Source organism: Lepisosteus oculatus, chromosome 1 (genome assembly GCF_040954835.1).
Source record: "Lepisosteus oculatus isolate fLepOcu1 chromosome 1, fLepOcu1.hap2, whole genome shotgun sequence".
In the NCBI taxonomy this organism is placed as follows: domain Eukaryota; kingdom Metazoa; phylum Chordata; class Actinopteri; order Semionotiformes; family Lepisosteidae; genus Lepisosteus; species Lepisosteus oculatus.
In genome coordinates this window covers 66,830,372-66,854,617 of record NC_090696.1, presented here as the reverse complement: position 1 = coordinate 66,854,617, position 24,246 = coordinate 66,830,372, and the positions used below count along the sequence as shown (strand labels likewise).

The window sequence follows — 24,246 nt, the reverse complement described above, 5'->3', positions numbered from 1 at the left end:
AAACCTACAAGTAATAGGTTTATTCCATGCTGAAAAAAAGAAGAAAGAGAACACAACGTTTCGGCCGTGCAGCCTTCTTCAGGTGTGAAGAAGGCTCCACGGCCGAAACGTTGTGTTCTCTTTCTTCTTTTTTTCAGCATGGAATAAACCTATTACTTGTTCCTTTGCAGCCTACGCATGCTGACGCAGCTACCCACCAAAATTAAACCTAACTACTTTCATAAGTCATAAGCAATCTAATCATATTTAGTCAAAGTACATCTCAAACAAAAATAAGAAAGGTAATCTTTTAATCTTATTGATCACTATGAATGAACAACAGAGCCATCAATAAGAAAAATAGTTTATTGTTACTCTTCTCTTGCATTGCATACAGTGTACTCCTAATAGATTCACAATTTTAACCTCAGCTGGTTTTAGACTTCTTTTTCTTTTAGAAACCTTAGATTTAAATGAGCTGGGTCTTGTCATTTGGTTGTAGTTCTGACAAATGAAATGCAGATTACAAACAAAACTCAAATAACAAATACAAGCAAGCAATAATATTAACAAATCTAAAGGCAGATACTAAAACAATGATTCTGTCAGTTCCTAATCACGGAGATCTTCTAATTGCTTCTGAAAATATATGGCTAAGGCTGGGAAACCTTAAAAAATACATAATTTACAAAGCATCAGAGTTTTGCATGGTTGTCCAACCTGTCCCAGTTGTGTTATGCAATAATTTTATTATTGCAATAATATACGTCAGAGGTCTCTATCCCTGCTCCAGAGGAGACCCAGTCCAGTTATTTTAGCCGGTCACCTTTAATCACCTGTTAGTTAAAGATTAGGAACACTTTTTAAAATGTAGACTACTTTTTACGCAACTACTTTTTATGTAGCATGATTTACATACTCACTGTTTTTTTTCATGTAATACTTAGCATGGGTTTTAAGTAATTGATCGATTAAACAGTAATGTTTCAGTGGGGGGCACAGTGTTTATTGAGCGATGAAGGATATTCCGTGTTTTAATCCAAATGGTCTTTAAATTACTGAATTGAACACGCCACCTGTTCAACTGATCATAGCTGAATTGTGCCAGGTTTAGAGAAATCGTTGATTCAAGGGTTACCTCTAAAACCTGCTGGACTAGGGCTCTCCAGGACCAAGGCTGAAAAGCTCTGTTATACATTATACTGTTATCAAAGCCAGCTTCTAACTTCACATTGTCAAAAACAAGAACACTGACTCTGTGAAAGTCACCCTTGTTATAACAATACACATATAGAATATGATTAGAGCTTATAGAGATGACATGAACTAAAATGTGTCTACGAGTCACCAGCTTCAAGCTCGGTCTTCCATTACAAAATTCTGCAAAATGATTGCATTTTTTCTCATTTAGGATTCTCTTTTTTTTAAATAAAAAGACAGGAGCAATATAGATCTGGCATGCATGCTTACAGACAGATTAATATTTACCTATGTACCTCTATTATGTATGTACAGGTTCCAAATGCTGTGAAAACAATATTTTACATCCTTAAAATAAAACAAAATGCAATTAATGATAACTATAGTTATATTGACTGTAAATAAAGGTTTCCATTTACACACACCCTTTGCGTGTCAGGCATTTTGCAATTCACAATGCCTACAGTGACATAACCAAAGTACAGCCTTTTGGACCATTCTCTTCGCCTTTAAGAAGGTGTTCCTAGAGAAGAACTTGGCATCGGCCTCCGGTTACCTGCAGGAGACAGAGGACAACACCTCAGATCTACTGACACCAAGCTGTGTTTTGGTGACCCAAGGAAACCGTAACCCATGGAAAGAGACACTTTTTAAAAGTAATGAAAATAAAAGATTTCTCCCTTGTTGTGAAGCTGAATTCAAATAGTGATATCTTCCAGACTCAGTGTGAATACCAAGATGGTGTTTTGGGGTTTTAACTCCGTCTTCAGCAACACTGAAGGCATCAGCTTTGAAAAGCGATGTTGGGAGGCTATGAGCATGCATACAGTTGTTTTGTTTTGAGAGAACCTCTATTTCTTTCATATCAGTAGTGTTCAAAATCATTTCCAGTTTCCACAGCAAATATTACAGTGTAGAAAAAGTCATGAATACGAAAAGATCAACAAGCCTTCAGGTTCTCCAAAACATGGGTTGGTTAGCTTTATAGTAAAACAATATGAAAAAGTCAGTTTTTCTGAAGTTTAATTTGCCTCAAGTGACCCACACTTCATTGGCAATGTTGGCCCTAAACATTACAGGAGCAACAGTAACTATCTGTCACCAAAGCAGACACAACTCGTGGACTTTGTCAGATATATTACAGACAAAACTAAGACAAGTCAGTCTCAGTGATACCAGTATGGGCCTTCAGTCAGCTATGAAGAATGCAGCCATTTATTGAATCAGACACAGGTGATGTCTAGAGGAACCAAAGCAGGTTGTGATCCTCTGTCCATGTGGATTTTGCTAAGACTGCTGAACAGAACGATAACTCCAGGAAATGGGCAGCTCAAACCTCTGGTCCCTTTGGGTTAAGTTGTCCATAGACAAATCACACAATGAGCTCACTTTGCTAGCTGAATATTTCTGAAATGCACACTGCACTTGGAAGGGATCCAAAAGTGATTATTAAATTAATAATTAGAGGATAGGAAATCTTCCAGTTGACGACAGCAGATGTAACAGGTTTTTACAGGTCTTTAGCTTGTTAGGATTTTGCTCAGTATTTTTTGTCACGGCCATTTGGAATTTAGAATTGACTGAGGTCAATGTCAGTGCATGTGGGTAAGATTAGTGTTTGATCAATTGCCAAGTGATGTGCATGGCATGGTTAACTTTACATCTTTCATTCCTACAGTAATTAAAAATGAACCATGCTCTCCTGTTCATTCTGCACAATCTGTCACAGTGTACACCAATATTAAATTAAATCTTAAATACAGCAGGTATTTTGGGCCATTTCTGGGCATCCAAGAAACAGTTGTTTCCGCAGGAGCACACTAGCTTCAGCCAAGTTATACAATTGTATTCCCAGCGATCATTCTCAAATAAAATGCACAGCCTCCAGGCCCTGAGATATAAAAAAAGGGTCTTGATGTCTCATAAAGGACAGGTCAGAACTGTCAAATTGACAAACTGTCAAATTGACGAGAGGTCAAACAGAGGGCCCACGTATGGTCACGTATGGTGATTCCATGTAGTATGTGTAGGCATGGTAACCTTGAGTCCTGGTAACATTCCATTTCAGGCTTGCGCAATCTTTTCACATCTCAAATTTCTCTAGCAGTTTAACTGATACGAATCTGTTGTGTATTTAGTAACTGGCTCACAACCTCTGCTACACTTGACCCAAGTGAGTGTGACCCTTCAGTGGTGGGTAAAATGGGATTTAGGACAAACTGTATGCAGTATGTCTTTTGGGATTCTTCAGGATTAAAATCACTTTACAAATGCAATGAATTATTGTTATGAACAAAGAGTGTTAAATAATTCCGAGTGACTTTATATTTGTGCTGAAATACTATGTGTTGAGTGCTCATATATTATTGAGGCCTACTGTCTTCCTCAGTCTCACAGTACTGCTGGTTGCCCAACCATAAAGGTGTCCATAGCAACACTTTGGCTATGAGCCCTCCTTATTGATAGCTTTTCTTGCTGAAGCAAAGGGAATTCCCAGAATGCACCTTACTGACAGAGAAAAAGGCACTTCTTACCTTTGGGGCCAAACTGCTTCATGTAGCAATAATTACAGTAGGGCTTTTCATCATGCTGAAACAAAAGAGGACAATTCTCTTTAGCACTGGAGAATCAGTTCTGATAAAGCAATTTAATATCTGAATGTTATGTAAGATTTGCAGTTTAATCAACCAACTTAATTGAACCAACTAACGTAAACAGAAAACACTCAAACAGTGCTTTGCATTCAGCTACAGAACTGAGAAGGCAAATCCGCAAACTGTTGATTTAAATGGTAGGTGTAATGAGGCATTCTGATACTTTTGTAACCAGTATTTCTGGTCCTTCTTAAGGGATCATTTTCTCAGGCATGCAATGAACTGAGGTTGGCACAAGTCCAAGACTCTAAAGTCAATTAATCCAGTGCTCATTGCAGGATGCCTGTCTGTTTTTCTCCCTTTCTCTTTTTTAGAGAAACCAAGAGGCTGAGGTGCTGTAGACTAATAGCTGAATTAAGCATGTAAATATGGAAATGACCAAGAAGGAGCATCTGACTAATTTGTTAGTGTGTGATACAACAAAGGCCGAGCATTCTGTCTTTTCCTAACGCCGTGCCCATAGTATACACATTTTTTAAATCTGGAAAAAACCTGAGTGCACCCTTATTAAATAAAGCAATGGGCTTGCATTTTATTTTGCAGTACAACAATGGATTCCTGTTTCTCTAGCTCTCTCTCCACAGCTACACAATTTTCTGAAAGTATTGGGACAAGTAAGTCCTTGAATTGTCCCTCTTGTCATTAAACGTCAAATTAGTTTTGTGTTTTGGGCATAATTTAGTTCTATCAATTACTGTATATTCCACATTTGTTGACATCATAGGTGAATGACATTTTTGTCTCCTTTTAAAACAAGGGAAATCTAATTATTATATAGTCATTTGGGGTTTTTCCTACTGGGAAGAGGTTAAGCAATAAGTTGTTAGGAAAATATTGGCGTTCACTCCATTATTTGAGATATCTGTTATGTGCTTTAGAAATTAAAAAAATGTAATTTTCCTTGACTTGCACTTTACGGACAGAGCAGGACAGAAATAAACAGTGGACATGAGCCAGCTTTAATTTAAGTCCCGTATTGAGATGGTTCTCACAAGAACAGGATCATGGCTGAGAATGGTGTTCCTACCCACTTACCTCAGCATGCTGTCCTGGGTTGAGCTGTCTCTTGCACTGCTGGCACTTCAGACATAGCGGGTGGTAGTCTCTGCCCAGAGAGCGTTTCTTCTCCCCTAAGAAGGCGAGAGGAACGTCCGATTTAGAAAACCATTCCGAGTCTGCAAAGGACTGCCTTCACCGCCCAGGAAAAGTCTGGAAGTTAAGGTATCTCCACCTAAAACAAAATTCATCAGACGCTCCGCCTGGGAATTGATCTCAGTCAATGCAGAAGTGCTATGGTCGCCAGGTAACCTTGCAGTCCCCGAATCGGTCGGTTTCTGAAGTAAATGAGTCTCCGGGTGATCCTCCAGCATCTCTTCCTCACTCCACGGGGAGAAATGAAGGGCATAGGAAATGATTCCCTCTGCAAAGATCTAAACCTGGCGAAATTCAATTTGGGAATGCTCCAAAGTTGCCTGTGTAGGATTGATTGCTTCTGAAGTGCTGATGAAACTGTAACAAACTCCCAGGAAAACTCGGTGATTTCCTACGTGGCCTTGGTAAACACTGAGACAGGGAGAGATTGTAGAGTGTATGAACTTGCATGAATTATGACTTTGATTCAAGGTGCTTTGCCAAAGAGCACTTTACAAATCTCATACGTACTAGCAAAAAGAATCCTTATCCAGTAATGACAGACAATGACATATCATCTAAAGCACTACAGAACGGAAACTAGCGGCGTGACTCTTGTGGTATGAGTTTCCATTGTGATTGGAGAGTGATTGTTTTGTAACAGTTGCACTGGAAGGGGCATTCCACACGAACAGCGCTGAGCACTTTTCAGTCTCGGGGTGATAAACTACATGAATACATGAAAGTACAAGAATGCTCTCTTGTGGAAACTTGAATAAATAAGGAATACACACAAGTAACCGGTTCAGATATACGCTATTATTTTTGCGTAACTGGAAACAGATCAACACCAAATAACAGATACGATATTTTCAACATTGTTTTAGCAAAGATGAATTGCAGAAGCTGAAACTATGCACGTGCAAAGCACCTACAGTACTATGGGTGTAATACGTCTGTGACAATGCCAGATCTTGTCACCAGGAGTAGAGGGTATGTTTCCAGCATGGGCAGTGCAAATCAGAGGCTTGGGAATATGCCAGTGATAGAGATTTAAGTCTGGGGCCCAACTAGACACTCTATATGAACAAATGCATTTTCACAGTAATATAGTTTACCACTACACATAATGTACATGCAACTGTAATACAAACATTGTTCATTAATTACCACATAGAGTGTTTAAGCACAAACAATTCTGTGGAAACCAAACTTTCAAATTGGGGCACAAAGAAAGAGTATAATACTGAGTATGAAATCAAGTTACATAACAAAGCTATACATTACTGGATACAAAAAGCACGGGCAATTAGCAGCAAGATAAGTTACAAGGAAAGAAAATCTAGTTATCGTACTTCATAGATCTCAAACACACCCGGGAGACACACTCAGTGTGCAAAAGTATACATAAACAAGTACTGTATATACTGTATGTCATATTAATAAGTAAAATATGTGAGCTAGGGACCATAGCTTGTAGGTGCAAACTGAAAATGAGAGGCCTATAAGGAAAAGGTCATTATAAGGTCTTGCTGTCAAGCAATGTGGAAGTTTCGTCTGCATGTGGGCCTTCTTCAGTATTTTGGGGTTTAGATACCTTAGTGGAACTGAAGGAAACATAGAGACACTATTGCCTGAAACTATACAGTGTTCCGTGAGTCTTTGGATGTAGCTTCACATTTCAGCCTGACAGTGATCATAAGCAGACGACCAAGAACTTATTAAAGAGGAAAAAAGGTCATTTTTGGCCATTACAATCACTGCACCTAAATCCCACTGTAGCGCTGTAGGGAGGACCAGGCTGTTAGTTACCAGGGCTGGAGGAAAAACTATTAGCTGATTGCAAGGAAAAATGAAGCAAAAAAATCTACAGGAAAGACACTTTCTGGGTAAACCAGACTATGCAATCTTTATTTAGGAGGCCAGATAACACCAGAATCTATCCTAACTGAATATGCCTTGAGAGGATGATACAAGAATTTTCTTCTTTATTATAAAACTGGTCTTGAATTCAGCTATGAAATTCTCCCTTTTCTTGTATACTGTAGGTTGTGATGCATTATATTTTTGCTCTGGAACCTTCGATTCAATTAATTGAAACTGAACCAGGCAAACCTAATAAACTCTGGGTAATTTTATTTCAATGGTATGTTTTCCCATAGCGAAATTGCCTAGAACTGTAAAACGACACTCCAGTTTTTAACCTTTTAAATGAATGATTTCTATCCTCTTGCTTGGCGGAAAGTGACAGACTTCAGCTGCAGTTTGGTTATTGGTTTAAGGCAGCTTCAGGCAAGCACTTCCTTCCTGTTCAATTTACCCTAGCCACTTCCTGTTTGTCATCAGTCTCCTCAGATTTCAACATTGTTCAGCACAGCTTATTACTGTGCTAGCTGTCGTTCACCAAGAGATAAGGCACTGGGGTGGCACTAGCCTGTCCATGCTGGCCTATTTCTAACTAGAAAAGGATTGGCAAACATCGTAAAAGCAAATTCACTTAAAAAAAATATTTAGACCAAATACAAGACTGGACAAACACCTGGAAGATGGCACTTTCTGTAGACAAATACAGGGTTTTTGGTACAGGCAGCAATATAAATACAAAATGTAAAAATGAGAGGCTACTTATAAAAAAATCATTTACATTTTCTCGATAATGTGGGAAAGCAATTTAAATGTTAGGATATTCTATGCTGAAACCATAGAATATCTATCAAGGGAAATTATGGTCAAATTGAATAATACAATAATAAGGCTTCATTTAGAATACTGTGTAGAATTTTGGTCACCATGTTTTAGAAAAGATGCTGTTGCTCTGGTATGAGTCCAGTGGGGAGCAACCTGATACATTCTGGGAGAAATGGGAGTGTCCTACACTACCAAGCTGAAGAAACTGAACCTTTCTAGTCTTGACCAGAGAGCATCGGGAGGGAACTTGTTACAAGAACTCCGAATCTTCAAGGGCATTGAAAGCATCAACCTGGTAGACCTCTCCAGAATAAGGAAGTGAAGAATGAACCAGAGGACACATGTGAAAGAGCATTTTAAAACCAAAAACAGGAGGCACTTCTTTAAACAACGGGTTGTAGGAATATGGAACAAACTATCCTTCCATGTCGTCGAAACTAATAACCCAGCTTCTTTCAAGAGTCCTGGGATCACTTAGTTACGAACTACCACACTGACTCGTCAGATCGAATGGCCTCCTCTCGTTTGTAACTGTTCTTGTGTTCTTACAACCTGCTGGACTACAATCTTAGTAGAAAACATTGTGGACATCCTATTTCGAAGCCTTCCTTCTTAACTGACTTCATGTAATATGTCATGAAACATTTGCGACACATGTTACATTTTATCTCCTTTTTATGTAACATTTGTTCCTCAAGATTAAATAAAATCTGTTTTCTCCCCTTGCATACAATTTTGGAGCTGTCTCCGTGTAGTTTATGAATGTGTAAATTGACACCTATGCACACTTATTCACTACGAAGCTGTGAAATTGTAATGGCAAGAAGGCAAATCCTTCTGCCTTTCAGTTGTTCTAAAAGCATCTCCAGATAACACACAGGCCACGCAAGAAGAGAGAAAGAGGATGTATGATTTTTTTTCACCTCAGGCCTGTTTATATGACAGATACAGCCACTGGTTCCTCAGCATGAACTGCTTGGCTCTTCAGGATATATCGGACTGCCAATTGGCTTATTATCTTTTAATTTAGATATAAATGTGACGACAGTATCGTTCAAAGCTTTGTGCCTTTTTGTTTTGTACAGACATTTGTCTGAAATTCAGATTTTTTCTACAGAAATACAGAACAGCAGAGTTATCCTGGAGGTGTCCTGACCAGTTATCTTGAGTTAAAATGAGTAAGAGAAAAGCATGGAATTCGTCTGTACTTCAGAATGTTGACTGGTCTTCATGCATCATACATCAGGTTTCTAATTCTGGTCCTGGAGTTCCCAGTCCAGCAGGTTTTATAAGTAAACCTGGAACAATTTAATTATGATCTTTTAAAGTAATTTAGAGATCTTTTTGACAACAGTCAGAATGTCCTTCTGCCCTTCTGGACCAGTGTTCCCTTCATTCAAACATTACTTCCTTCATTAAAACATTACTCACTTAACTAGACAGCTACTTAAACAAGTGTTCCTGATCTTTAAATAAGGCACGTCAAAGGAGAACTATAGGGAATAACTAGATTGGGCTCTCCAGGACCAGGTCTGGAGTCCCCTGTTATATGTTGATGTTTATTCTCTGCTTTAAAAGCCATATTTTATTGATTGTAAGATTGAGACTGCACTCTGTAAAAAAATGTAGTGAAGTAACGGTCTGTGATTCTTTTGTCTTGACTCTGCGGTGAAAACACTGTTCTGTTAAATAAAACATTTCTGGACTAACAGAAATATGAAAATAATACTCTGACACAGGAGGCTGGGGTATTTTGAATGGTTTTGATAATCTCATCCAGAGCCTTCTGACATGTTTCTCTGCTTCTTTCTTCCTATGTGCACCTTCATGTAAGAGAACCGTGAGCCTTGCATTATGAGATTAGCAGTTGAAGCAGTAAACCACACAATAAATGTGATTAAGACCTTTTGCCCTCATTTTCCCAACACCTGTCCTATTTTTTAATTGTAATATGTTCGGCCAAACTGTTTTCAAATTTGTTTTTTTAACACTGAGCACTAAAAACACAAGTGCTTGTTTTGATTGTCAGATAAGGGAAATTATGCCCTTTGCATACATGGCAAAGCTAAAACATATTTAGTAGCGACAAGCAGAAAGAAGGAGACGATGAATTAAAGTTTTGTGCTTCCAGCTCACCTCCTGAATAACTATTCCTATAAATAACAAAGGCCTGGACTCACCAAAATAGACAGGCTTCCCACAAATCGGACAGTAAGCCACCATCTTTTTTCGGTCTTGTCTCTGTGTCTGTACAGGTTTGCTAATGAACAGGAAAGACGTTACCCCATAGACAGCTTGCTGATGTGTTCGGCTCAACAGCCAGGATGTGGTATGGTGTAGGCAGCTGCTCAGGAGTCTCTGCAGCTTTGAAATAGAAGAGAGAGAAATCTTTGCGAGACTCACGTTTACTTCGGATTCATCACAAAATCAGGCAGAAAAAAGGAAGACTGCTGGGTAAATTCAAGGGTGTTGTCGGTAAAAAATGTAGCTGTGATTCTACTGAAGAGATAAAAGTGTGCTCCAGCCTGGCGTAGGCAATTTACAACTTTGTAAGTGACTTTGGTGGTGACATACAAACAGGAACTAGAATATTGCTTGCAAGTGTTCTTAGAACTGAAACTACCTACCAGACGACTAGGGACTTTGGGTCACACGGTAGCTTTTTAAATTGCCGCTCATAGATTATGATTTATAATCTTCTACTGATTATTTGGCTAAGAGCAGAAGGAGGAGGAAAGGATTTGGTATTATCTGTAAACATAGGCCAATTGCTTTCAGGACAGTGCGAAAATATTAAAATCCTGTTTGGCCCCCATTATTCCAGTATATCCCTGGTGCCGAATGAATTGCAGAAACACTATGACACCGTCTCCTTAATTGGCCTTTTCTTACAAAAAATGGCGTTCTGTGTTATTATTAAACTGGACAGTGCAATGACAATATGGCTCTGGATGGCTCTACTGTTACTGTATTTTATTGCCTACCATTACCTCAAGGCCCCTCTGCTGTTGTAATGTGCGTTGTCAGTGTGCAAGCGCCTGTGCTGATCATTCAGGAATGGCCCTTGCAGAGACAAAACAGGCCAGAGCAGAAATGATTCAAAAGGTTCTGCTGGTGTCTCGAGTGTCGTACTTGATTGTAGCTTTTAAAACAGAGAGGCTCTTTTATATTTTAAGTAATTAAAAACTGACATAGTATTTTGCAGGCAAAACAGGGTATACAACAGTTAAATAATAACATCTGTGGAAACTGACTTATTCTTCAATAACAGCTCCTTAAACATCTTATTCCAAACGGAAGGAATCCTGGGATGATGGAACAAGCTACCCAACCATGTTCCTGAAGCCAAAACCCAGGATTCTTTCGAGAAATGGTTGGATTCTTGGATAAAGAGATTACCTGTAGTTAAGTTGGTCAATTACTCACATATATTCTTGCAAGAATAACGAGAAAGGTAAATGAAATAACAAAGGAATAAAGTGACGTCAGAATTAATGACCCAGCTTCTGTTTAGTGGTAAAAGTTAACGTGAAAGAAAATGTGGAGTTTTAGTGTTGAAAAGACAAAAGGATCCTGCTTCCATGTTTTAGAAGGAGCAACAACCTGTGAGACAGGCTTCAGTGGTGCCTTTTCATTGTTCCCTTTCAATACACACAGAAACAAGGACACACACACACAAACATCTTCAAGCCCCCATCCCTTCATCACTCATGTACACAGGATGCTAGACACTAGTGAGTTAAGTGTGGTGTTATATAGGAAGATTAAATTCATAGATCGAAAAAGAAAAATCACCGCACAGTTAGAAGTAAACAGTCACCTCTGGGAATCGCACCGAATTACAGCTCAGAACACTTCACCTTTTGTCTCTCTGGGACTCTCAGAACCCCTCCTGTCTCCTCTCCTGACAGCTGGCACCATCCTTGACCCAGACTGAGCTGGCTAACCAGGCAGTGCCTCCTCACTAGGGACTGAAGCCTATTCTTGTGGCAGGAAGATGACCAAGGCCAGGTAACAGATGGGTCTTGCTCAGATTTCAGGTGTTTCCGAGAGATAAAATTCTGTATGATTGTATAGCAGTGAAAGAGCAGAAACTCAATATTGAAGACAGATTCCCCCCATAATCAGTCTGTGCCAGAGCTACCATTATGCATACAAGGGAGTGGTGCAGGCTCACATAGCACTGAGGTGTCTATTGAGCGTTCTGCACAATGCGGGACTATGAGACAACAAACTGTTTATAGAACAGGGGAGAAGGCTGTTCTAGCCCAAGCTAGAAATGTCCATGCCATGCATATTTATTTGTAATTCCATATGTGGTGCATTTGAAAAATTATAAACTGGAGCGGCAACAAACCTTTGGACTATAAGAGGACACTTGTTTTAGGGCCAAACCCAGGAATTAAATAGAATTAAAAAATAAAATTTCCTAAGAATAACTACAGTAAGGTTCCATTGTCTATATACAATCTAGGATTTTTCTAGATATACTTATATACATGTAAAGTGTGTATATACACACTATTTTCATGATTAATGTTTGATTTTGACAAGTATAAATCCTTGTAATTAACTTAGGCCTGAATGAAACCTGATCCTGACCTTTCCACCAAACGCAGACTATACCAGCTAGTGTCTTTGTGTTTGATAAAAGGCTTTTTTTGAACAGTTGTAGGGTTTTGTTTTTTAAATAAGACCATAGCAATTGACACATAAGCAGGTTTGTTGTTTAGATTGCTTTTTGTAAAATGACAGCTTCTGTAAAAACTGTAGTGAGAAGTACAGAAAACAGTTCGGAGCTATAGCTGAGACAATGGAACAAGATACCCAGCAATGTTGTTGAACTGAATCCCTGGGTTCTTTCAAGAAACAGCTGGATTCTTGGACACCATAGCTACCAACTACTAAACAGGCTAGATGGGCCAAATAGCTTTCTCTCATTTGTAACAATTACCAAAGTCGTTCAGCCCATCTAAGCTCACCTGCTTGCTAATCAAACCACGTGCTTTTCAAATGAACTATTTAGAAGGAAAGAATTTGAAACAGTATTCAAACAGCCTGCTCAGATTTTACCCACAGACCTACAAATCGCAAACTCTGCTCATCCAATGACTGCTGTACTTGTCTCTCCTGTTCTCTATGGCCCTGTCTATTGTGTTGAATTTGTGTTACACTCCTTTTAGTGTATTTCTCCATGAGTATGTGTAGTGTGTAAAATCCTTAAGTGAACTGTATGTTTTTTACATTACGTAATTATTAGACCTTTATGATTTTTCCTTTTAATTAGTTGGCTATGAATTGCACTGTTCTTGAATTGAGGCCCTTGTTAAATTATATTGAAGGTAGATGCAATCTAAATAAATAACAAAGATGTGAAATGCTGACCCATGAGAGAGAAGATTTAAAGGTAAGCAAGCATCAGAAAGACTAGAAAGAAAGATCAAATTGGTCAGCACAGATGTCAAGATAAACCACATTTAATTTTCTCTATACACTACTGCCTCATGCCTTCATCAATTTTAGACCATTTTTGTTCTTTGCATGCGTTTTACAGAATGAAGCAAATTTTTATATTTACAAAGACTGAGAAAATATGCCACAGGAAGGATCGAAAGATTCATAGTACGAAATTGTTTGTGGACAGAGTGGTATATCGTAATGCAGCCAATTTAAGTGAAGTCAGAAGTGCCTGATTTATTTTTAACAGATCGTAAGAAAGTATTAGGAGCTGGAAGGAGCAATGTGTGGTAAAAGATTAATCTGATAAAGAATGGTTTTAGAGTCTGATGTTACTGATGATGGACTTTCTTTAATGTCTCTCCTGGCCCTCTCTCAAACATAAATCAAGTTTCAGTCTTTTAAATAACAGAAACAGAAATTAAAACAAGAATTATAGCACATCAAGTAAATGAACAGGCACTGCGTAGTATATTAATTGACCAAACTGATTCTTTCACCTTATTCCTACTAGCTCGCTGTTTAAAAGACCTCACCCAGAAGCATTTTCACAAGTGCCAGTGACTATATCTGTCGGTACAAATTTAATTGAAATAAAGTAAAAAGTTAGGATCCATGGTATTGGCTTATGGGCTGTATGTAAGATCGAGCATATTGAAAAAAATGTATTTATTTCGCTGTGCGTATAATGTGTCCAAAGGTATTGACTCAAATAGCCTGCTTTAGCATTTTTGTTGGAGCTAATACACACCAATCTTCTCTGCTATGAACTAAAGTGGTTGAATTATTTTATTTCTTCTGTAGCTGCCAGACTCTTTCTGATACTGGGGAGTGGTTATCTGCACAGAATGCAGGACATATTCCAAGCACAGTGGACTATTCTATGTCCTGTGGACTGTGTTCAATTTATTAAAAGTGGAGTGTTTTATCTCAGCTGACAGTAGTCAATTTCAGAAGGCAAGTTGCTCTACATGCAACAATAATTGCTTTTCCTCATTTGTCTTAAACCTATGCTCACAATAAAAAAAATATAAAAATTGCTCCCTTAATGCCTCAGCACCTCACTGAAACCTAAATCTGAAAAACTATAATATGATATAAAAAAAATGTATGAAAAATCATTCATACAAGAAATATTATCAGTGTTGATCAGGGTTAGGACTATAGCATGCCAGTATCTTAAGATGAAAACCAGAAAATTGCTCTTTTGCAGAGGTGCTTCTTGTTCAGATGAAAATCTATGACAAGGTGCTTTATTTTTGTAATGATGCATTCAAGTAGAAAAGGATTAAAGTTTTATGATGCAGATAGCTGTAACTCCTTGCCTTTTATTAGAAAAGTTTTAATCTTTGACGGTCTCTTTGAGTGGTTATATTTTACAAACTTTAAAACTTCACTGCTCAGCACACCCTTCAGATATGGAATATAATAGATCTTGAGCCATATCTATAATGCTGTCTTATTCCAATGTTCCTGGCTGCAGACTTTAACTAGCTTTAACTTTAAATTAGATTTGTAGCTGAGTTCCAACCTATTTCATGCTACTTCTCTGCAAATGGTTCCTCTCGTTTCACTTTGAAGTGTTTTGGTTTATAAAATAGTTGCATGAGAAAGTGTTGGATTTATACATACATAAAACAAACATTTAAACATATTAAGCTATGATGCTAAATCACGTACACAGACCATTATTATCCTATAGTATACTAATTAACAGTACATTTGAGCAAAATTAGGTTTCTACACTTATCTTGGAAGAGTGCTTCAATTACTTCTTGTATAGAGCATTTCTCTCTCTCCTAGGAACAATTATTGATCACCTGAACCACTTTCTCAAGTACAAATATCTTGAGTTATTTATCAAAATTTGATAAATGCAAATTTATCATGACTTCAGAGACACAGATTGTTCATTTAACAGTGTTAGTATCTTGGAGCATGTCCAGTAAAGTCTGTTTTGGCTAATTTGGCTAACCTGCTAATGGTGTGCAGGGGAACTAAATTCAATCCCTTTTAACGTGTTGATAGACTGGTATGACAAACAAAACATTGATGTTCCATTAGGAGCATCTAGTGGCTGCTAGTTCAGTAAGCTTGTGGTGAGAGAGCCGTGCTTCTCTGAAGCAAAGAAACCCTCTTCCTAAATGTATCTGACGATAAAATCTCAGGGAATGAAATCTTAACATTTCAGCCGTCAGAAACACAAAAATGTATCTAAATTGTTGAAGGCAATTGTTAAAACTTTGTCTTGAATATGACTTTCCTTGCTAATGCTAATACCTTACTATTTTTAACACATTGCATCTGAATCCCTGAAATCTAATTTAAGACATTTCATATTCATAATGTTTTATTAAATTTGAAGTTTGGGGCTATTTACATTTTTATTTTTAATGAACAAATAACAGCACCAATGGATACACCCCAAGAATATTATGCTTTACATATGTTATATATAATTATGTATATTTAGGTTTTGAAAAGACTTTTGAAGTTACACATAAAAGATTAATTCTCAGATTTAAAACCGTAATTATGGTAATACATGTAAAGCAATTCAGACGTTAATGCTCATATAGACTACTACAGACATGTGTATGAGTACAACTGAATTAGTTTTCCTAATTTAAAATCCAAGATATAGTTTCTGGTATAGTTAGTAAACTGGTCAAATTAGCAAATTAAAACAAAAAAGGAGAACCAGCAAATGATACAAAACATGCAAATGAAATTTGAAAAGACTCAGACATTACATGATAGATGACATTTAATGTAGACAGGTGCACAATATCACATGCAGGTATCAAACATGTAAGCTATAATTATAAAGTGAGAAACATTGAGTGTGAAGAAATTATGAAAAATATTCAGATGTTTATGTTGACGTAATTGTTCTCAATCTTAAAGATGTAAAGGGATAAGAAACATAAACAAAATGTTAGAATCAATAAAAGTGAACAAGATAAATCAAATTATTTTGTAAATTATACAATGCCTTAAGTACTGCATGAGACCTCATTTACAATGTTATACAGCTTTGGTCACCATGTTTCAAAAAAGACATTGTGGCTCTGGTATCCATCCAGAATAGATCATTCACAGACATTTCTGGGCCTGAAGAAATGACCTACGGTATGCTGACAGGTTAAAGAACTAAATCGCTGTTGTCCTGACCAAATCTTGCAAGTGGGCCTGATTCAGGTATTCAGAATCTTCAAACATATAAGCAAAGCCAACCCAATGTTCAGATTCAATAATGAGCTTCAACAGAAGCAGAAACTAAGGGAAACAGGAAGCAGATTAAGCTATCATTCCCTTTCATGGAAAGCGAAGGATAAAGGATGATACTCTGACTTCCTTCAAGAAACAGTTGGATAAGTTCCTTCTAACTATTAGCTACAAGCAACCAAAATAACTGTGGAGGCTGAATGCCCTTAGTTGTTTTGAAACCTTTCTGAAATCGTATATAACAGCTTAAAAATAAAGCTTAAATTAATCTTAAACATAAATAGATTTTTAAATAAAAAACATGCAAGCAGCAAACTAAATGCTAAGAATCTCTAAAACCATTTCAGTTTGAAAAATCTCACTGATGGTTGCATGTGTTACCTAATTGACAACACACATTCACTAGAGTAAATCAGATATTTACTTTCATCTTTAGATAGATGATGTCCAACAAATTCATGTAGAAATGTATTTTTTTCTTTTTAGCACATTTGCTCACAAGCAAAACAACATTTAATTTAAATAAATACAGCTCTTAATTTTAATGTGTTTTAATTGTTTTGGTTTAGTAGGTTACGCATTTTCCTAGAAGTGACTGGACAGAAATAAGAATGGAATGTTCTGTACTTGTGTCCCGATTGTCACCTTGTCACTGTGATACAAAAGCCTGCCCATGTTAATCAGACAGCTCTCTCTGCAGACAGAGAGTGTGTCAGCCCTGACAGGCTGTGTTGAACTAATTCTGTTAGTGACAGGCGCTGAACACCGAAACTGTAACTCAGGTAATATACTGTCTTCTCCTGATGTGGTGTTTTTAACATGATGCAACAAAGGCTGGATTTCCTGATGTTAAATGGATTTCATGTTACATTTTTCGCAGTCATAAAAGAAATGGGCTGCTACCCAAGCATTGCCAGTCTGCATCTGCTTGAACAAAATTTCAAAAATCATTGAAAGCCAATGGCTTTTGGGACTGTGAGTGACTCAGCCAGTAAACACACAGTATGGAGTGCAGATACAGTAGATTGCTGTAGACCTAAGAATTCTTGGTTGAATCTTGTAAATGCCAGTAGTCAGCAATGAAGACGTATCAGATATTTAACTGATATGAACAGGTACTACACTTGAGCTTAGCCAAAAGGCAGAGAACAATGAAGAGGTATAGTTGTCCAATTTCAGTTCAAGACTGATTTGGTATGTTCAATTTATCATGCAGCTGCTGGCCAGGTGTCTCAACAGAAGCCTGGGGGTTTATGGTGTTTTCAGTGAGATTTGCAGTTGCCTCCTTACGTTAACTGTGCTGTAAGAGCTATGGGGCTCACAGTGTGAAAAATGGCAGGTGGCCCCATGCTGTATGTTTTGGAGAAAGGTGTAAATGTTTTCAACATCCTTAGTGAGATGGACCTAGCATCAACCCATCGACCAATCAGCTAACAACTGCTAATTTGCAAATGCTTGGAGAAGGTTGTGTGGAAAAAAATACTGATTCCTAACTTGAAAAATAGGTTGCATTGCTTTCGGGTTTAGGGTGCAGCTGAGCTTTCAGTTTCTTAATGAATTTAGAAACTGAGATTTTATAGATACTTTACCTCACAGGGAGTCAATGAATTCCAGGAACTTTTAAATCGTTGAATGCAAGATTCATTATGAAATTGTAAATAGTTTTGTAATTAAGGAGAATTGAAAACCTGAAGACGCCGGCATCAGCCGACACAGATGTTTCTGATCTTTCGTTTTCCGGCTTTCCGCTAGTTCAGTTCGTTTAACGCCATTGCAATCTATCCCACAATGCAAAGGACGATTAATACAGCAGGAGAGAGAGAAGCTTGCAAGAAATCAGGGAGACTGTGCTGGACACTATTAATGGACTGAAGCAGGATTCTGAGATCCCAAGGCTAATGTGTTGTTTGCGAAATCCATCAAATCATGTGCCCAACCTGTCTGCCAGGTGATTCATTTCATTTTTACTGTTTTTAAAACAAAGCCTCAAGCATCTGAAACCAACTGCATGCTTACGGAATACAAGCTCGGGTTGTTTCGACATCAGTCACTCATCATCTCCCAGAGTGCAGTGATGGCTGTGAGAATCCTGTCTGACAAAGCGAGTGTGCAAGTCACAGCATGTCATGGACCAAACGCCAAGACAGACAGTGAAATGCTTTGCAGCTCTTGTCTCTTTACGACTCCTCTGGTGGATGGAGCTGAATGCAAGCCGCATAGGGCACAGCACCTGGGTTAAAATGCAATTGTAAAGCCGCTGCTATAATGTTATTAATTTGTTTGACTTTATTTCATTTGTGCTTGAAGTCTAAACTAATGCTTTGTAATGGTACTAATTAATGTAAAGTCAGGATCCCGCCAAAAATGCTATGATAATCTCCAGACCAACCAGAAAGGTCACATATTTGAGAATCACACCTGACCTCTTCTGGATTCAATAATAAATGTTAAATTCGGTAACTGGGTTGCAGCCCTGAGCTTTGTACCCGAAGAGGTTAAAAGAAAATTATTTCTCTTAGGCTTGTGATGGAAAGGCCTAATGGAAAAGTTGCCTCTAGTTTTGCCTCGTGACAATTGATAACGTATCCCGCTGTGTCAGTCATTTCAGCTGGGGTCACAGAAGTTCGCTGCACTAATGCAGCAGGGTACAAGAACACTTCATTTCTATTATGGGAAGATGAGCACTTGATTAGACCAGCAAACACAGGATGTTGCCTTCTGTGCTCGCTGTTTACTTTGTGTGGATTACAAACTGAAGTACGTATGTTTTTTTGTCCCACTTGAAAATTATGTATCCCGACTTTCCTTTCATGTGGGCCTGTGAAGGTCTTTGAAGATTCTGCGTCCTTATTTGGCCATTTCACTGCATACCGCCAACGTGCGTTTTTCATTTTTTCTCTACTCTATCCTTTGTGACAACGGCTTGCACCACTTTGTGCTCACTTAGGTATTGTCGTCGTGTAACACAGAGGGAGCTGGGTGAGTTACAGAAGTGACCTCAGCGACTGCCCACGAGCGACTTCAGGTCAGGTCAGGTAGGTGTCAGGGAGAGATGCACTTGTCACAGTTACTGGCCCTTAGGAAAAAGGTGTGGAAAGGAGCAAAAACCTCTGAGATTCAGGACAGGAATTTAGTCACAAAAGTCCCCTATGGAACCTCTCAGAATCTCAAGTTTTTTCAGAGATTACATTCAAAGCATTACACACAACATCTCTATGGGGATCACTACCCCCGATTTGACAAGAAAATTTAGGCCATAATCGAAGCACAGAATCAAAGTGACAACACAAGTTCTGTATTACAACACATGTTCAGGCATCTCATTCATGGTCTGGATGAATTTCCTTTAAAAGTGTTTTTAAATCAAAAACTTCTTATGTTAATCAAAAAACGTCCATCCTCGGTCTGGAAGGATTAAATCAAAACCTAAGTGCAAATCTCCAATCTGAAACATGACAAGGGGATCTCTTTGAGCTGAAGGTAGAAATCTCTGTCAGTCGTCAGTCTCTGTGGTCTCTCAATAGTGGCCACTTACAGTATTTGTGATTGGGGAGAGGGGTCTGTGGAAGGTTTCATTTCCAGTCTTTCAGGAGCCTTAAAACCCAATAAAAAAGAGTCAAACCATAAAACCATATTACAGTTGATGTATGAGTTAAAACATGTTGTTGTTTTTTTTTTAAGTTTTAGTTCCTGCTTCCTGCTTTGCTGGCAAATCTGGTAAGCAAAAATCTGTTTTTTAAACCTCACCTTGCAGGGGTTTTGTATTGAGAAGAGTAGCACTCCGTTTTCTGCGGCAGGCTTGTCCTTCACCTTGTAGATTAAATGAACGAATTAAAAAAAGAGGGATCTTAAGCACTGATCCAATTTTGAAAGCAGGCTGGTTACTGATGCAGCTTATACTCATTCTGTGGAGACTGCTTTCCCATAGAACATCAAGACACTTTCTGCATAAATTATGACTGGTCTGAAGATTAAAATTGCATGCTTGTATAAAAACACAGATTATGCCACAGAGAGGAGCATCTTTGTTGCACAATTTAAGTGCTTGGTGAACTGGGGTTGTGGAGGCAGGGGCAGGGGAATTTTCTCAAGAATGGATAGACAGAATTATTCATTTTATGCTCTGAAGAACATGTCACCTTTGAATCTGTGTCTGAAACAAACAAAAGAACATGCTGAAGCTATATCAATTTCCATCATTCCTTTACAATTTCATAAGCATCATCTTCCACAATTTTATCATTTTTCAGATGCTGATGATGTCAGTCCAATGCAGTCCAGCTTTCTAAGAAAGGCACAGTCAGGTATCAGTGGCAATGCTGAAGGCAGTACAGATGGTTTGGTATTGCTGGAGTGAACTATTATATCCTTTTATTCTCCCTGTTTGTGTTTTATCTTTTATTGATGTATATTTCTTAATCTACCATGTGTTTTTGTATTTAGTCTAAATGTACTCATTTACGCCAATCAATACAATATTAAATACCTTTTCTTAGTCACCGGGATAACTCAAATGATTTAATATGGCCCAATTGTTTTCCAAAAATGTGCATTCTGGAAGGCAATTTTCAAATAATTTATAAATTTATATTACTTTCATTTTAGAGATATTTTCCCTTCCTGGAAACACCAAACTATCACATGGAGTGTGGCTATGATGTGACTGTCCATTCAGTCAAACAAATATTCGGGAGCAAACGCCAAAAAAAAGACTCATTACTGCAGTTCATCTAGTTACGTGTCTGTGAAACAGCTAGTTACATGTTGTTGTTTCTTGTTTTCTTTATGAAAAATGTTTTGTTAAATGGCTCATACCGTAGTCTTCCTCCTTCTTCCTCCAAGGATATGTATTGTCCTCCCTGACTCTGTCCTGTACACCAATGTAAGAGTTATCACCACTCAAAACACATAATTAAATTTCCAGACGACTCTGTTATTGTAAGTTTGCAGCAAGCAGATGAGGGTGGCCATAGGCCAATTGTAGATGAGACATGGCGAATAATTTCAAGAACCCTAAAGTCCCCAATCAAACCATGCATCACTGGACAATCAATGGAGATGTTTGGCAAATATAAGTATTCAGTGACTGTTCTGGACTAGAAGTTTAACTTTTTAGAGGCAACAGGATATGTTTTTCTTAAGAAAACTTCAGCATTTTTAGGTTTGTTATTTGTTGTTGATCAAGTTTTAGCAGACTTTCATTGAATCTGCTTTAACTTTTGCCCTGATCTGCTGGTTTGGGAATATGAATCTGAGCAGTAAGAACAAACTGTGGAGCATTGTCAAACTATTTCAAAAAGTCATTGGTGTTGATCTTTTGACCCTACCCCAAGTCTATGAGTTATGAGTCTTCCATAAAGTATATTCCGCCATAGATGACCCTTCACACCCTATCTTTAATGAACTACTCCATGATACCCAGATATAGACATCCCAGTTTAAACAGGTCCAGATTCTCTTTAATACCTATGACCATAGCCTTGCTCAACAGTCGATTTTCTTGCTCATGTTTATGTGTATTGTTTGTGTGTTTTTTCTTTCTATGGTCCGCTGCTGTAATACAAATTGCCCCTTGGGGACAATGAGGTCTGTCATAGGGGTATACTCCATACTGTGGTTTGGTCCTACAGAAAATGACATTGTTGCATGAACATAAGAAGAATTACAAACAAGAGACGGCCATTCAACTCATCTAGAATGATTTCCATTCATCTGTGAATTCATTTGCTACTTATGACCCCCAAACGACCTATATCAATAGAACAGTATTTCAGTTACTTCAGGAAATCGCTGCAGTTTGGAGTCTTGGGTTTGTGTTAAGGCATGACTTTGAGCAGTTTCTCTCTTGTTCTTTAAAGATAATGAAAATAAAGATTATCAAGAACGGTGCACCCATGTAAGCTTTGAAAAGGAATTTTAGAAGTGCCTTGTTTGTACAGGTTTTAACACAGCGCACCCTTAAGGAATTAGTAAAATAATATGAAGTGTGGTGAACTGCTGATTGATTGAACTTTGCAAAAAAAAACTTTTGTTCTATATTAATGAAATTGCAACTTAGAAATGCTCATATTTTCGTAAGCAGATTTTTGAAATTCGTTTTCCAAAAAATACCAATGCCAAATACTTCTTTAAAATCACAGAATGTGATACCAGTACCACACGTTATACTGTATATTCTCCTGGAGATAGGAAAAAATGGGATTGACCCCAGTGGTCGTTTGCAATTAATGTACTTCATCCTCTCGTGCTTGTACTTGAATAATTAAAAATAGAACAGCTTAAAATAGACACAAAGAGAGCACTCCATTCGTGTTGCTTTAAACTGAACTATGAGAGATCCAAAGTTTTCTTCCTGTTGATTCAAGATTCAAGACTTGTTATTGTGTATTCTGCTGTGAGTCAGTTCCTAGTGTCCATGTGATGTCGTAGCTGTGGTCTTTAAAACATACTGATGATTTGGTTATTTTCTAATACTGCAGTCAGTTTGCAATAAAAAATCTATTAACATCCTCAAAACATGTGATGTTAAAATGAGAAGTACTGTACATTGTGGAAAAATGATGCATGTTTTCTTCCAGAGACAAACTCCCCTGCCTCACTGTTGCCATTCGCTCTCAGGCAAAAATACCAATAAAATATCAAGATTCCACCAGCATTTTTATCTCCAGTTGGAAGAATGTTAACTGAGTCCAGGCTTGCATCATCTGAAAGGTTCAGAATTTAAATTTGCACAATAACAATTAATAGGATGGATGGACTTATAGTATGGATTCTACAGAATAGCTCCTCTGGTTTTTTACCATCTCTGTGCATGCTATGAAAACACTTTCATTTAGGAGGAAGTGGCATATCAAATAAACAACATATGAAGCACAAATAATTCATCAAGCAAAGAAATAGCATTCACACTGGGCCAACATAATGTGTTTTGAAACTTTCTTCAAACCCTTTGAATACTGTTGTAGGACTGTGATTCCTAAGCATCATTCATGCTTGTGGTTAACTTCCTCCAGCTGGAACCCCAAGTGACTTGGCGTTCTTGAGGAGTGACCTGCATCTGCTGAAATGAGCAGCAGAGAATGGAAAACCTCAAGTCCCTCAAGACTTGAATGACGAGTGGGGTGTATTACAGAGGGACTGATGAAACATCGTGGTTGCATCAGCAAATTCACTAGAGGGCAGTGAGAAGTATCCTTCTTTTGCTACCTCTTGGCTTATTTAAATGAGCTGTGGTTTGGAGAAAAAGATGCACATCTTGCCCTTTTCATGATGAAACAGCCCACAGAGTCATGCCTAAATATTTACTATACCAAACCACTGACAGCCTACCAAGTCTGAAACTTTGGTTGCATTTAACAGGCAAGAACTTTCCTATGTGGAGTAGAAAAAAAATAGATATCTTTGTTGTATATTTACTTTATTGTATATTACATTATAATACATTACATATTTCAATTTCATATAGCCTCTAAATGAGTTGATGTTCAATCCTGAAGAGCCTACATCACTCAAATGCTATGAATCTTCAGCCAGTGGGTAAGGATCACATTAATTCAGTGTCATCAACATAAGGCTTCGTACATTTAAGTTAATGGAAACTCAGCTGCAATGGATACCAGATGGCAGCACGTATCTTGCTGGTTCCATCCACTAAAGCCCTAGAAAGCACAGTGCTAAAGGAAGCTGAACTGTTCGTTAGTTTAGTGTACCTTCTGATTTGAAAAGTACAAATTCTTTGCATTACCTTGTATTCTAAACACAGCTAATGTATCTCAGATTCCGAATATCAGAAAGACACAAAAACACTATATAATTACAAAAGCGTGTTTCAACTAGAATCTTCTGCGCTTATCACGGTAATACACGGAGAATAGTGAAAAACTGCACTGTTAGGATAAGATTACTTGCT

General features: G+C 37.9%; 1 protein-coding gene, 1 long non-coding RNA gene and 1 pseudogene across 3 annotated transcripts; 1 reads left to right on the top strand and 2 right to left on the bottom strand.

Moving 5' to 3' along the window:
- Positions 1–327: 327 nt before the first annotated feature.
- On the bottom strand, positions 328–10,215 carry LOC107077133 (cysteine-rich protein 1). The gene is made up of 4 exons (XM_015345386.2): positions 9,833–10,215; positions 4,869–4,963; positions 3,714–3,768; positions 328–1,735 (listed from the first exon to the last, which is right to left on the bottom strand). Exons 1-4 carry the CDS (start codon positions 9,873–9,875, stop codon positions 1,689–1,691), a joined length of 240 nt encoding a protein of 79 aa, XP_015200872.1. The 5' UTR covers positions 9,876–10,215; the 3' UTR covers positions 328–1,688.
- LOC107077134 (uncharacterized) lies at positions 10,053–22,945 on the top strand. Of its 2 annotated transcripts, XR_001478245.2 has the most exons (5): positions 10,053–10,106; positions 11,564–11,663; positions 19,285–19,372; positions 20,019–20,054; positions 20,588–22,945. It is a non-coding gene; the product is annotated as an uncharacterized lncRNA (long non-coding RNA). The 2 variants fall into 2 exon arrangements; XR_001478244.2 differs by lacking the exons at positions 10,053–10,106; positions 11,564–11,663 and adding an exon at positions 17,039–17,119.
- On the bottom strand, positions 17,322–17,490 carry LOC138241454 (U2 spliceosomal RNA; annotated as a pseudogene).
- Positions 22,946–24,246: the final 1,301 nt, after the last annotated feature.

Bases quoted from the DNA above. Each gene is read 5' to 3' on its own strand.
- LOC107077133 (XM_015345386.2), bottom strand. From the start codon at position 9,875: ATGGTGGCTTACTGTCCGATTTGTGGGAAGCCTGTCTATTTTG. The intron at 4,964-9,832 runs GTGAGTCCAGGC...TCGCCTTCTTAG, and splicing joins TGGGAAGCCTGTCTATTTTG to GGGAGAAGAAACGCTCTCTG. The intron at 3,769-4,868 runs GTAAGTGGGTAG...CTTTTGTTTCAG, and splicing joins ACCCAGGACAGCATGCTGAG to CATGATGAAAAGCCCTACTG.